General features: G+C 38.5%; 1 protein-coding gene across 1 annotated transcript in view; it reads left to right on the plus strand.

Moving 5' to 3' along the window:
* The first annotated feature begins 6,218 nt into the window (after positions 1–6,218).
* Positions 6,219–14,674, plus strand: part of LOC126252560 (prefoldin subunit 6) — a 60,182-nt gene continuing 51,726 nt past the window's right edge. Inside the window, exon 1 of the mRNA XM_049953464.1 lies at positions 6,219–6,375. Within this exon, the coding sequence (XP_049809421.1) occupies positions 6,300–6,375 (76 nt within the window). The 5' untranslated portion in view covers positions 6,219–6,299. The remainder of the gene's footprint in view (positions 6,376–14,674) is intronic.

Raw genomic sequence — 14,674 nt, forward strand, 5'->3', positions numbered from 1 at the left:
GACTGACATTTTCTCTTAAGTTTTCGGTTGTATCAGGAGATGAGTCTGGTGGACAGATAGAAGGATCCAGTTATCATTTCATACCCATCCCTTGTACTGGGTCTTGCCCAATAAAATCTTACTGGCAGCATCAGTTTCTCTTTTGGTGGATCTGGCTTTCTTGTTTACTGTGTCAAATACACCGCTTCCATTTCTCATATGCCTATCCTTTCGATATATAATTAAATTTCCCCCCCCCCCAAATCTCACTGCTATCCATTTCAAGTTTCGACCAGATTTCTGTACTTAGTATTATGATGAGCTTCACTGCTTTTCATGGGCGATTCAATCTCTGGCACTTTGTTGTAAATGCTTTGGCAATTAACCATTAGGATTTTAATGCTCTTACCTGTGGGAGGCATTTCTATCGATCTTACACTAATACTTCTGGGTTTCCTACAGCTATTTTTATCTGGATTGGATGGAGAATCACCTAATCTAAAAAAAAAAACATGTTGTGTGGTTCGCATACAGTCAGCTACCTGAGTAGCAGCCTCTGATGTGCAGTGCACACTTGACCCGTTTATGGGGACCCTATAGTTCTCAGCCCAATGGCGCAAGTCCAGGATGTCGCTGATTGTCACAGAATTGTCGAATTCTCTGGTTCAGTCCCTCAGCGCTACGCAGAACCAAAGGGACATGATCAGTTGTGAGAACAATGGCTACAAATAGTGAACTTCTTTGAATCTCCATGTGCAAAGCTGGTCTTCTCAACCTTCCCTACCCATCGCTGGAATGACCCGACAATGACATCAGAGCCCAGACGACAGGCATTTTTTCCAACATGTGGCACAATCTGCAGTTGCTTGCACCCTGTTCCCACGATGACTGCTGGATCAGCCTCTCCAACATGTTGAATGACGCCCCCAATCATACATACAGAGTGCATCATGTGTCCTTTCCTGTCCCTTGCTGCCATTTCCCTAAGGGCTACCATCGTTGGCTGTATGTTTGAACTGCCAATGATTAATAGACCCCTACGCTTTGCATTTGCTTCTCCTGGCATTGGACAAAAAACGTTTCAAAAAAACGGGTGAAGCGAGTCCTACTGGCTCAGTTTCAGTTTCACTGAAAGACAACACTCAAACTTATTGGTTATGGGGATTGGTACAACAACCTGAGTCCTCTTTCATCCCACCCAACATGTAGAGGACGCCTAGATCTGCCATTGACACGTCGCTCGCAGGCAGGCGACGAATAATGACAGATCTTTTACTTTCTGTAGAGGAGACAGGATCCACAGGAGAGGACAGTACTTGCAGTACCTCCGGTACAGGTATCACAGGTACGCAACTCTTGGGAGCTTTTCCAACAAATCGATCTGCAGCAGCTGCCAGTCGTTTGACAGTAGATAAACCGAAAGTCAGCTGCTTACGAACGTCAACCAACTCAGCCTGTGTTCACACTGGGGCTGCATTTTGACTAGAGCAATGTATTATAAGGCGGTGAAAAAATAACTTGAAATTAATCCCACTGATTTCTTTGAATCTGTCGAGCTAAAAAGTTTATAATAACTTACAAAAATTGAAACTAACACACAAGGCGAAATTTCTATTAACGGAATACATAAACCTGTGGTAAGAACTGCGAGTTTCCTAAAACTTTTTGAGGTTAATTATAGTTGTTAACAAACTCGAAACACAGAGATAATTTACGATAATGCAGATAATATACAGGGCTATTCCTCTTAAAGGAAAAAATACATTAACACAATATGTTTGTCAGGAAATCTGCTAAAGTAACTAAATGACAAACAACGATTTGCTACAAATTGCTCATAGATTATGCAAAGGACAATGGTAGCTTTAGGAAATTCTCAAAACCGCACGTTTATTTGCGTTGATATTCAATGAAGTTCAGACATGATGTATTCTTTGTCAGAACTGTGAACTACAAATGCTGATTTGCTAAGAAATAAATTATGTCTCCAAAACACTAGTACCGATTACTTACATAAATATAGTTTTGTAACCGGCTCAATATTCCTAAAATAATATATTTCTCATGTAATCGTACAATGAAATTAGAGAATGATTGTTTTTAATAAGGATAGGCCAACTGTTCTCAAAAGCTTTAGGAGAGCATAATTAAATTCAAGCCTGATAATGACACTAATATTACGAGTTTATCGCAGCAGTCGCAAATATTCGAAAACTCACAAAATATCACAATACAAATGGGTACTACTGCTGTTAATGAAAGATTACGCAGCAATGATGCAGTGAAATATGCAAATCTAGAACTTTAAATCAGCACACGATCTTGCACACATACTGTGACGTTATATCACGTAAGTCAAGGTTTCGTCCACACTCACAATGAGTCATTATATAGTAGTGTATTTTATGCTTTTCTTTCTTCTAAATGTTTATTTTTATTATTGTGCTTATTTTTCGTGGCAAACTGCAAATCTTTCTATTGAACTTTCTTCTACATACGAGGTCAGGTATTTGAAAGCGAAAATTGTTAGGTTTGATCATAACAGAACAGAGCTGACATCCACACTGTATATAAATGACACAAATTAATGAAACAATTTTCATTAAATAACATTTTAAGTGGAAAAAGCAGCTCTATTGGAGGAAAAATACAGTAATTTATAACTTGATTTGTTAACTAAAGAAAAGCATAATGGGTAAGGCAAATAGCATTTATTTATTCCTTATAAATATTATTTGACATGCTTGTGTATATATATTTTGGCTACCAAATAACAGTCGAAGTTTTGAAATGTTGTTTCACTTCTCAGCACTTTACCACAAAAAATTGATCAAGAACATACGTTATAAAGTTTGCTTTGGCTATTAAGAAAGTTCATTGTTGTTAGTTCCTCAATGCCAATACAATATTCTGACTTTTTGTATTACAAATGGTAACTAACAACCTCAGTTTCACGGTTCAGTACTGGCGTGACATGAACGACAGTGTGAATACATCCCGATGTGATGGGTCCATGACATGATGTGACAGCCAGTGTAAATTGCCTTATCAACACTCAAGAATTTTTATTCACTACTGATAATTTTATAATAATATAGGTTTGTGGTGACCAGTACAGATCACATATGCAACGGGCGATTTCTGCTGATCACCAGTGTTAGAGAGATTTTTCGCATTTGCCTAGCAGAGCGCTGGCTGCTCGCTTATTCCGTGTTGTAAAGACCGTCGTGGTGAAACTCTGTTATTTACATTGTAGATACTCTCTCTTGTTTTCGGGCTTTAAGATAAGTCATTAATGTTCAGTTCTCCACAGTAAATGTTCTTGTTCCCTTTATGTCAGTGTTCCTTATATAGACGGGAGTAAGAAGAATTGCTGTGATGAAATAAGTTACTAGCGGTCTTTCTCTTATCGCACCCATATGTAACACGCATTTAATTTGTGGCTGACTTGCAACAGTGCAAGATTTGCCTCAGGTTTTATAACTGGAGTATAATACAGGATGAAGTAATACACACAACATAATAAAATAAACTAATGTCAATAAGGTACAGAATACATATTAAACACAGCAATAATAAAATGCACCACAGGGGAATTTCTAAGAACTACTGTCAATAAGCTATGCAATAATATTGTTCATCATAAACCCCCTGTGTAATAACTGGATATAATTTACAGGACATAAATACAGCAGACATAACCACAGTACATAATAATACAATAAACTGCAGGAAAATTTGTTAAATGTCCTCCTCAGGCATCTCAAAGAATTCTTTAATATGGTAAAATGTGTGATATGATAGTTAGCTGTACCACTTAATTTAAAAAAAGCAGGTCCATAGACAACATAGGTTGATAATTTGTTGAAAATTTTGAGTGGGTTCACAATGTTAAAATAACAAGTTCGTACAAATCTGTGTCTTGGTGTACCTAAATTAGCCTTAGCTCAGGTATTGTGTTCATTAATTTCCTCCATAGCAGCGAATTCTGAAATATTGTCTTTAATATAGGATACGAAGATGTATAAATTTATAATTGTGAGTATTCTGAGCCTGGAAAAAAGATGACACCATTGCTTCATATTACCTGCTTTATACATTATATGCAAGTTTTTTTTTGTTTTTTCGTTTTTCTTAAGTATTCATCATGTGAAAGATGTCTTCCCATGCATACAGACTATATGACATATGAAGGGCTTGTTGTTGATAATTCTTCCAGGTTATATGGCCGTGGTCCATGGAATTCTTCCATTCCTAATGTTTCGTCCAATAGTACGTTGAACATCTTCAGAGGTATGGCTGGTCCTGCTGAGTCCATGGACCACGACCATATAACCCGGAAGGATTATCAACAACAGTAACATCTGGTCATGAAAGCCTTTATTATATGAATGGCTTATTTCAATAGTTGTACAAGCCCATTACCTCCACTTTTCTGCCTATAATGCTTCTGAAATTAATGATCCAAACAAACAGAAAAAAAGGTTCATCTCTAGCAACAAGCCATATGCTTGAATATTTCTGGTATCTCAACTGCACATTTTTCAGCTCTCATTTAACTTTAGGACTCTTATCTCACAATGAACAAAAATGGACTTCAAATAAGCCCTTCACATGTGGCTGGAATAGTCTGAAATATGCCTGAAGGCAATCCAAGCTCACTACAAGTTCACAAGTTTCAAAGTGAAGTATTACGTTCAAGATATTTTTTCACTTATCTGATTGATATGTTGCTCCAAGCAGAGTTTGAAGCTATGTAACAATTTAAAAATTTTAGTGACTTATTTTCTACTTCATTTTACATTCACATTAGGAATTGTTGGGTTTTTAAAGGATTACACTGGAGTTTATTAGTCGTAAACCAGTCCAAGGACGTATCAAGGGTGTCTTTTGTTATCCTATTCAGATATAAAATTCTCTGATATGTGGTAATTAGTTTTGTATAATTAGTTCAACATATCGCAAAGTGAGCTATTAGCAAGTCATTAATTTCTACGTTCAAGGAAAAGGGTGTGAGAGTAGATCCTTGTGGAAGACCTGTGCTGATTTCTGTTGAAGAGGAATTTACGTTTTTGAGTGAGAAAAACTGTTTTCTGTTACTCAAACAAAAATTCATCATAGCTAACACACACCATAAAACTCCAATTTACCTAGTAGAATTTCAACAAAAATTGGACCGAATATTTTTCTTAGGTGACATAATGCTAGGGATATCATGTTTTTGTCTTGGAGAGCTTTTAAAGTTTAATCCATAATTTCCTAAATGGCTTGAGAAAACTAAACTGATTGTTACCTATGAGATTGTCTTTTTCGTAGTTCCTGCTTATTTGTGTGTGTGGCAGTACCTCAAATATCTTTGAAAATAGTGGCACATTGAGATTGCTCTGTAGCTTTAAGGAAATTGATTGTGCTGTTTTTTAAAAACTAGTATAACTTTTGACACCTTGAGTGAATCTGAAAAAACTTCAAATTCTATGCATTTATTAAAAATAAAATCTAAATTATAGTAGCTGCTGTTATTCGTTTCGGGGTCACCACTGTGGAATTTTCTGGAGAAAATCCTTGCAATGAAACACAGACTTCAGATTTTAGCTGTTGTAATACAATTTATTACAACATACATACATGAAGATTCAACTTGAATGCGTGTACACTAGTAAATCTCCATACTATTGACCGTCAGAATCAGTTAATAGCTACGAACTTGTGGGATGAAATTATCGAATAACTTTTCACAAACTGTACTAGATCTGTCTGAACAAGCATTCAAAGAGACACTGCAGGACTGCTTAGTTGCCCACCCATTCTACAATATAAAGGAATTTATTAATTCAATGTAATATTCTGATGTTAATAACTAGACTATTGTGCTTTTGAATTTTGTAGCTGTCTTGTTGTAAGTTCATGATGTTTTATATTGCTGTTAGATCGTAATGATAATAGAATTATTATTATTGTTGTTATTGTTAGTATTACACGTCCAGTCGTTACTGCATCAAAGTTCTTGGCAAGCAAATATTTATAGAAGAAAGAGCATTACCAATATGTTGAATATTGATGACAGATTCCATAGTGCGACACGTTTATTCCGTGTGATTACGGAGAGATGTTTTTGAACATCATCGTGTTACTTTGACTTTGCGTTTTCTAAATGTTCAAACTCATTCCTCAATGAGACCAGAGAGACATCTCTTTCGATTGAGACATACCTTATATGTCCATCATTACTTTCTGCCGTTGCAGAGCATATTTGACTACAGTAGTAGACGTGTCAGAGATCATATTACGGAGATTTGTTTGTTTTGATCGTTTAGGTGCACATGAAAGGAAGAATGATGGAGAAAATACAAGAGGAAATACAAAGGAAGTTGGATGAATACAAAACTGTCCAAAAAGGTAAAGTAAAATATAATAACGGAGTATTTTGTGTTACTAGTGTAGTGGTATTAACACGTGCCGGTAGCTTGTCATAATTGAATAGACATGTTACTTCTTTTCATCATTTCTGCAAGATGAAACCCATATATCGTGAAATAAAATGCCCATATGTAACTCAGTTTTGTTGGGTATTAATCCATGTGTGCTCCTAATTCTGTCAAATAACGTTTTTTCACCGTCATGTGATTTACGAAAAGACCACTTTCTGCCTTTTGTGGTCTTGTAAGAGCAATAGCATGAAAGCAAAACAACGTTATGCCAAAACATGTCGTCACTTTTCCTCATGCCACTTGAAATTTTGTCATTTGCGTTGCACTTTCTTCTCTTTGTGGTCAGTATTTTGTCTTACCTCCGTACAATCTATAGTATCAGATCTCTTCAATCTCAAACTTGCTAGAGAAATGTAAACATATATGCCACTAACCAATAAATATTGATTTGTTTGGTTTTGGTAGTCAGTAAATTCTTGAACTTCAGGAATACAGACACGTCTATTGGATACGGAATGATATGATTCTTTTATTGATAATGTTTGTTATGAAGTAAAATTTGAGTTGACTGCAACTATTTATTTACTTATTTGATTAGCCACTTATTTTTATACTTGCTTGATTTCCACAGCCTCAAAGATACAGTAATGTGTTGTCACTTTATCCCTTGGAGTCAATGAAACAAAACCCTTCCTTATCATATTTTTTAACCTGTCAGTGTTTTTCTTTATACCAGTATTGTCATTATGTTAGTGCCGATCCCTTCTGAAGCAAATCATTTTAAAAGTTCATGCACCATAGGATTTCCCAAGAGTATGTGGCACTAGTACCACTTTGAGAATAGATTTATTGAGAGGGTGGGTGCGTGGTGGCACTGGGCAGTACCATAGATCCAGGGGTTTAGGTTGATATGTCGGAAACGTTCGAATCAATTAATCAGTACATTAACACAATTGCTGTGATAATATTCACTATTAGCATTTGTCACTCGAAATCAGGAATGCTTACTTCAGGTGTGCCGCAGGGTAGTGTCATAGGACCGTTGCTATTCACAATATACATAAATGACCTTGTGGATGACATCGGAAGTTCACTGAGGCTTTTTGCAGATGATGCTGTGGTGTATCCAGAGGTTGTAACAATGGAAAATTGTACTGAGAGGCGTTCGATACAGTTCCCCACAGTCGTTTAATGAACAAAGTAAGAGCATATGGACTATCAGACCAATTGTGTGATTGGATTGAAGAGTTCCTAGATAACAGAACGCAGCATGTCATTCTCAGTGGAGAGAAGTCTTCCGAAGTAAGAGTGATTTCAGGTGTGCTGCAGGGTAGTGTCATAGGACCGTTGCTATTCACAATATACATAAATGACCTTGTGGATGACATCGGAAGTTCACCGAGGCTTTTTGCAGATGATGCTGTGGTGCATCGAGAGGTTGTAACAATGGAAAATTGTACTGAAATGCAGGAGGATCTGCAGCGAATTGACGCATGGTGCAGGGAATGGCAATTGAATCTCAATGTAGACAGGTGTAATGTGCTGCGAATACATAGAAAGAAAGATCCCTTATCATTTAGCTACAATATAGCAGGTCAGCAACTGGAAGCAGTTAATTCCATAAATTATCTGGGAGTACGCATTAGGAGTGATTTAAAATGGAATGATCATATAAAGTTGATCGTCGGTAAAGCAGATGCCAGACTGAGATTCATTGGAAGAATCCTAAGGAAATGCAATCTGAAAACAAAGGAAGTATGTTACAGCACGCTTGTTCGCCCACTGCTTGAATACTGCTCAGCAGTGAGGGATCCGTACCAGATAGGGTTGATAGAAGAGATAGAGAAGATCCAACGGAGAGCAGCGCGCTTTGTTACAGGATCATTTAGTAATCGCGAAAGCGTTACGGAGATGATAGATAAACTCCAGTGGAACACACTGCAGGAGAGACTCTCAGTAGCTCGGTACAGGCTTTTGATAAAGTTTTGAGAACATACCTTCACCGAAGAGTCAAGCAGTATATTGCTCCCTCCTACGTATATCTCGCGAAGAGACCATGAGGATAAAATCAGAGAGATTAGAGCCCACACAGAAGCATACCGACAATCCTTCTTTCCACGAACGATACGAGACTGGAATAGAAGGGAGAACCGATAGAGGTACTCAGGGTACCCTCCGCCACACACCGTCAGGTGGCTTGCGGAGTATGGATGTAGATGTAGATGATCAATTAAACGCAGAGAGTTGGTAGCAGTAGTACTCACTGCCTCCACAAAATTTGCTCTGTTATGGGATGTGTGAAGTGTCCAGCCCTCGAAATCTTGTGTGGTGACAGAAACATGCTCAGAAAAGCTGCATTCCATAGTAGACAGACCTCAGAGTATGTTGGTACCTATTAGGCCTATATTTGTATCTTTAACATCAGCTGCAAGAAATTCAAGGAGTGGAGGGCGGCCATATGTAACAGTAGTATGTATCATTTAATTTTGTAAGTTTGTGATCCACTTGCACTTTGTATTCAAAATGCATCAGTGCCCCTCTCTAAAAAGGATACACAGTAGGATATTGTATAAAAGTACCTCCAGATGGGTGTATTCACTAAGACAAAGCTTTTATACTACTACTGACTGTCCATGATGACGTCAGAGAACTTTGCCCTTCAAGTAGCCTGAGGCACAGTTAAGTTGAACAATCAGAAGAAAATGTGAAATACTTGTTAAATTATTTACATACCATAGCACAACTGCCTCAAAAGTGTGAAACGTAATATAGCAGTTGTCACTTTCCTTCAGGAAATATTTGAAACTGAAATATTGTTGCTAATTGTCAACCCAATAAAATGTCATTTGTTTTGGTAAACTGCCAGCTACAGTATCGAGTGTGACCTGTTAAAGCTAGCTTCAGCAACAAACCATATGACTGTTGAATTTGTTCTTGTTTCGAGGCATTATGATTAGCACCACTTGGACAGACTGGCAAGTTGGGTCAACATGAAGTTAGATCAACTGCTTCTGTACATTCTGTTGTACAACAGAGGTCTGGTTTCTGTCGATGGGATTGGTAGGTGAGGTTAATGAGGCATGGCCTATATCTCAGTAGGAATGGGGGTAGGATTGATGGTATTACCCTTCCAAGGGCCATAGGGGGGATGTGTCCAGTAGCTGTATATTTTTAATGCGTATAGGAGAATACTTATTGTCACTTCTGTATGCTTGTGGTATCTTGCACCAACAGTAGTTTCTGTTTATTGTGAAATATAGCGTATAAGGGGGGGGGGGGGATGCACATCCCACCAAATTTGTTTTACTGGCTTTTGGGAGAAATACTTACCACCAAAACAGTTTCTCAAAGAGGGTTGGGAAGTGTACTTATTACAAAATTAGTATGTCTTTTGTGGATTTTGGGAAGTGTACTTATCACTAAGTTAGGGATAAAGACTTTCAGAATATATCTTGTCAACTCGGGATGTGCCTGTCATCTTGTGGTAGTATAATGCACCAAGTGTGTGAAAATCAATTTGTCATGAGAGTACTATTGTTGCCTTTTGTGAAGCTGGAAAAATTAATTAGTTTCTACAATGGGAAAAACACTTACCATCACAATAACAGCTGACAAAAGGGTCATGGGAGATATTCATACCACCATAGGTTTTGATCACATAAATAAAATTATCAAAAAATAAATATAGTCAGTTAATCACAATTCTAATATCATTAAAAAAAAAAAAAAACTTTTCTGAGTTGGTACAAAAACTGCACCTGCAGAAGGGTTAAAGGAGCACTACATTTGTGGGTGTAACCCTGTAGTTACTGGTGTGAGGGCAGCACCATTTTTAGGATAAATTCATATTTGAGGCAAACAATATTAAAAGAAGTAATTGTAAGTGAAAATTTTGATCCCAAAACTTGAAGATAAAATGGAGTTTAAAGTAAATACTTTGCATCAAAATATTGTAGGGTTAAACAATAACATCAGTGAGCATCTAATTTGTTTAAACTCACTAGAGCCTGAAAACCATGAGAATGTAACTTAAAAACATCACTTTACTGCTGATACAGGAATGCTGAATATGGATTGATGTACCTTAACGCCCAGTTCAAGTGCAGAGAAAGGAGGGGAAAGGATACAAATATTAAAACATTGATAACCATAAATTTTGCAGTGATCAGCATTTTGAAACCGTCAACAGATCGACCAAGTCAAGTGGATGGTTATTGAATTTTGATGAGATTCATTAAGTAGGCTTACAGGTCAGCCATGTTTGTAGTCCCCATGAATACTGCTGTAGACAATTTCAAAATGAAGAAATAAGTTTATTCAGCATATTTCCATCCAATAATGGGTTATGGAATATCTCTTCCCCTTCCTCCCTCTCTTTGGAAAACCCAACGTATTGGGACAGTGTTTACAGACTACTCAAGTGTGTTGTAAGGATTGTATATGGCGTTAATTCTGCAGCATGCTACAGATATTTTTCTAAGGCCTTTGGTGTACTGATAACTTCCCCACTATAGGCTTTGTTAGATACTGTCATTAATATACGTTGTCTTACATCAAATTTCAGATGAACTGCCAAATGTCAGTAACTTGCTGCCACAATATTTCGGCACAATCTTCTGAGAATCTTCAGGTGTATACTCGTGATAGTACATAGAGCTCACCTATTTATTAAGCCCTGCAGTGTTTGCACGGTGTAGCCAGTTGTCTTTGTGCATGTTTTGCTTGAGAACATATGCTTTTCTGTAAGTCTGCACTACTGTGGGTGCTCACCATGCTGAAAGCTTGCCTCATCAATATTGTATTTCCCACAGCAAGATGCCGGACACTAGTTCACATTGATGAGGGCCTCAGACAGTCTTATTTCATCTGATTGACAATGGAGCGCCAAAACTGTAATGTATGGGCCACTGTTTTTGTTGTAGTGCAATACCTGACCAGTAGAAACATTGTTTTGCAGTGGCAGATTTGCTGGCATGGAAGAGATGAATATGTCACTGGTGTTCCACAATGTGCTCCTGGACAGTGTACATCCTTTGCTGTGTGTATTATTTGCTGCACTATCATGAACTCCTGCCTTTTGCAATCCAGGTTGTCTTTGGCAGATCCTATAAGTGCCGAGATGGAGGTGAAGGAGAGAAGGTTGTTTGCTGTATTTTTAGGTGGCTCAATATGTCATAAGGACAATGGTACACTGCATTTGCAGGCTACTAGTTGACCTCATCAGCATACCTATTATATAATTGACATGTTTCTGCGACAATAGGCAGAGTACTACATAAATGTAATGTTAAAGTGATATTTCTTCCTTGCATAAAAATCTTGAAACTGCTGGATTTGATCATAGTTGATTTAGATATGTTCAAGGAAGTTGTTTATAAGAGTCAGTATGGGTGCAGCAATGCATGTATAGGGCAAATAATGTTACACTTCACTGGAGCACATTTGGAATACCAGTGACGTACTCGCCTCCTCCAAGCCAGCAAATCAGTTGCCACAAAACACAGTATATCTTCTGGTCATTCAATGAAATACAACAAAAACTGTGTCCCATACTTCAAGCTTTTGGAGCTTACATTAGAATGGATAAATATCTGAGTCTTTTGATGCCTGTTTTGCACAGGTACACTATGTCATCAAAAGCAAGCGGACACCTGGCTGAAAATGACTTAAAAGTTCGTGGCGCCCTCTATCGGTAATGCTGGAATTCAGTATGGTGTTGGCCTACACTTAGCTTTGATGACAGCTTCCGCTCTCACAGGCATACATTCAATCAGGTGCTGGAAGGTTTCTTTGTGAATGGCAGCCCATTCTTCATGGAGTGCTGCACTGAGGAGAGGTATTGATGTCGGTCAGTGAGGCTTGGCATGAAATCGGTGTTCCAAAACATCCCAAAGGTGTTCTGTAGGATTCAGATCAGAACTCTGTGCAGGCCAGTCCATTACAGGGATGTTATTGTTGTGTAACCACTCTGCCACAGGCTGTGCTTTATGAGCGGGTTCTTGATCGTGTTGACAGATGCAGTCACCATACCACCACCACCATCTCCTAATTTTACTGTTGGCACTACAAACGCTGTCAGATGAAGTTCACTGGGCATTCACCATGCCCACACCTTGCCATCAGATTGCCATGTTGTGTACCATGATTTGTCACTCCACACAACATTTTTTCACTGTTCAATCATCTAATGGTTATGCTTCTTATACTAAGTGAGGCATCGTTTGGCGTTTACTGGCGTGACGTGTGGCTTATGAGCACCTGATCGACCATGTAATTTAAGTTTTCTCACCTCCTGACTAACTGTCATAGTACTTGCAGTGGATTCTGATGCAGTTTGGAATTCCTGTGTGGTGGTATGGATAGATATCTGCCTTTACGACCGTCTTCAACTGTCGGCTGTCTCTGCCAGCCAACAGATGAGGTTGGCCTGTATGTTTTTGTGCTGTACGTGCTTCTTCACATTTCCACTTCACTATCACATTGGAAACAGTGGACCTAGGGCTGTTTAGGAGTGTGGAAATCTCGCATACAGACGTATGACACAAGTGACACTCAATCACCTGACCACATTCGACGTCTGTGAGTTCCACGGAGCACTCCATTCTGCTCTCTCACGATGTCTAATGACTACTGAGGATGCTAATAGGGAGTACCTGGCAGTAGGTGGCAGTACAATGCACATAATATGAAAAACGTATGTTTTTGAGGGTGTCCAGATACTTTTTATCACAAAGTGTATATCATACATTATTTGTCATTTTATTAATTCCTTTAACTCCTTATGGGGAGCATAGGGCTGCAACAAAGGATCTCCATCTTGTTCTGCCTTCTGCTAGTATTTTCACTTCTTCCCGTCCTATTCCTTGCTGTTGAGCTTCTGCTTCAACTGATCGTCTCCATGTCATTTTGGGCCTGCCTTGTGTCCATATTCCCGGCGGGATCCAATAAAGTGCTTCCTTCGCAATATGTTGATTTGATCACCTAAGTGTATGTCCTAGCCATCTCCAGTTCTTGCTTCTTATTTGCAGCTCAGTTGGCTTCTGGGTGGTTCTTTCCCAGAGTGTTTCGTTAGAAATGACATTTGACCGCCGTATCCCCAGGATGTTCCTCAGACATCTGTTGTTGAATGTCTGCAGCTTACGGATTAGCTGCTTTGTCACTTTCCATGTTTCACATCCATAAAGAAGCATAGATTTTACATTACTTTCAAATATCTGCAATTTGATCATCAGTGTTGTTTCCTTTTATCTCCAGATAGAGCAGAGAGTTGTAAAAGTGCCTTTGGCTTTGTTGATGCACCTGTTAATATCCTCTGCACCACCATATGGTGTGATCATGCTTCCAAGGTAGCAAAACTTACGTACCCTTTTGATTATCTGGATTCCAAGCTTAAGCTCTGCAGTATCGTTATCATTTGCCCACGTCTTTTGTTTTTTTAGCTTTAATATTCAAACAAGCTTTCTTCACCACAGATTTCAGATCTTCTAGTTTCTCTTTCATGCCAGTGAGGCTGTTGCATAGAAGGCATAGGTCATCTGCAAAATCTAGATCTTCTAGATGTGTTCCATTGCTCCATTTTATTCCTCTCACTTATCCGTTGCTTGCCGCTATTACAAAATTCAGTACTATGTTAAATAGTATCGGTGAGAGCATGCAGCCTTATTTAACTCCTGTTTTCAGTGCTATTGGATCTAAAAGCAGACCTTGATGTTGAACCTGGCACGTGTAGTTGTCATACATGCACTTGACAATAGAAATTATTTTCTTGGGAATTCCAAAAGTTTGCAGTGAGTTCCATATTTTTGTTCTAATTATACTGTCGAAGGTCTTTCCAAAGTCTACAAACAGCATGTAAAGCGGTGACTGGTATTCATATGAATGTTCAGCTATTATTCTCAACGTGTTCATCTGATCAGTGGATATCATATGATATGTCATAGATAAATGTGATAAATGCAAGCAGGTTCACTATGTGAAACTTCCTGGCAGATTAAGACTATGTGCTGGACCGATACTCGAACTCGGGACATTTGCCTTTCGTGGGCAAGTGCTCTACCAACTGAGCTACCCAAGCACGACTCATGCCCCGTCCTCACAGCTTTACTTCTGCCAGTACCTTGTCTCCTACCTTCCAAACTTTACAGAAGCTTTCCTGCGAACCTTTCAGAACTAGCAAAACTCACTGTGTAACTTTTAGCTCGTACTATTGTAGCAGCAAGTTACTGACATCTGGTGGCTCACTTGATGTGTCGTGAAACAACAGAGAA

Source organism: Schistocerca nitens, chromosome 1 (assembly GCF_023898315.1).
Source record: "Schistocerca nitens isolate TAMUIC-IGC-003100 chromosome 1, iqSchNite1.1, whole genome shotgun sequence".
Classification (NCBI taxonomy): domain Eukaryota; kingdom Metazoa; phylum Arthropoda; class Insecta; order Orthoptera; family Acrididae; genus Schistocerca; species Schistocerca nitens.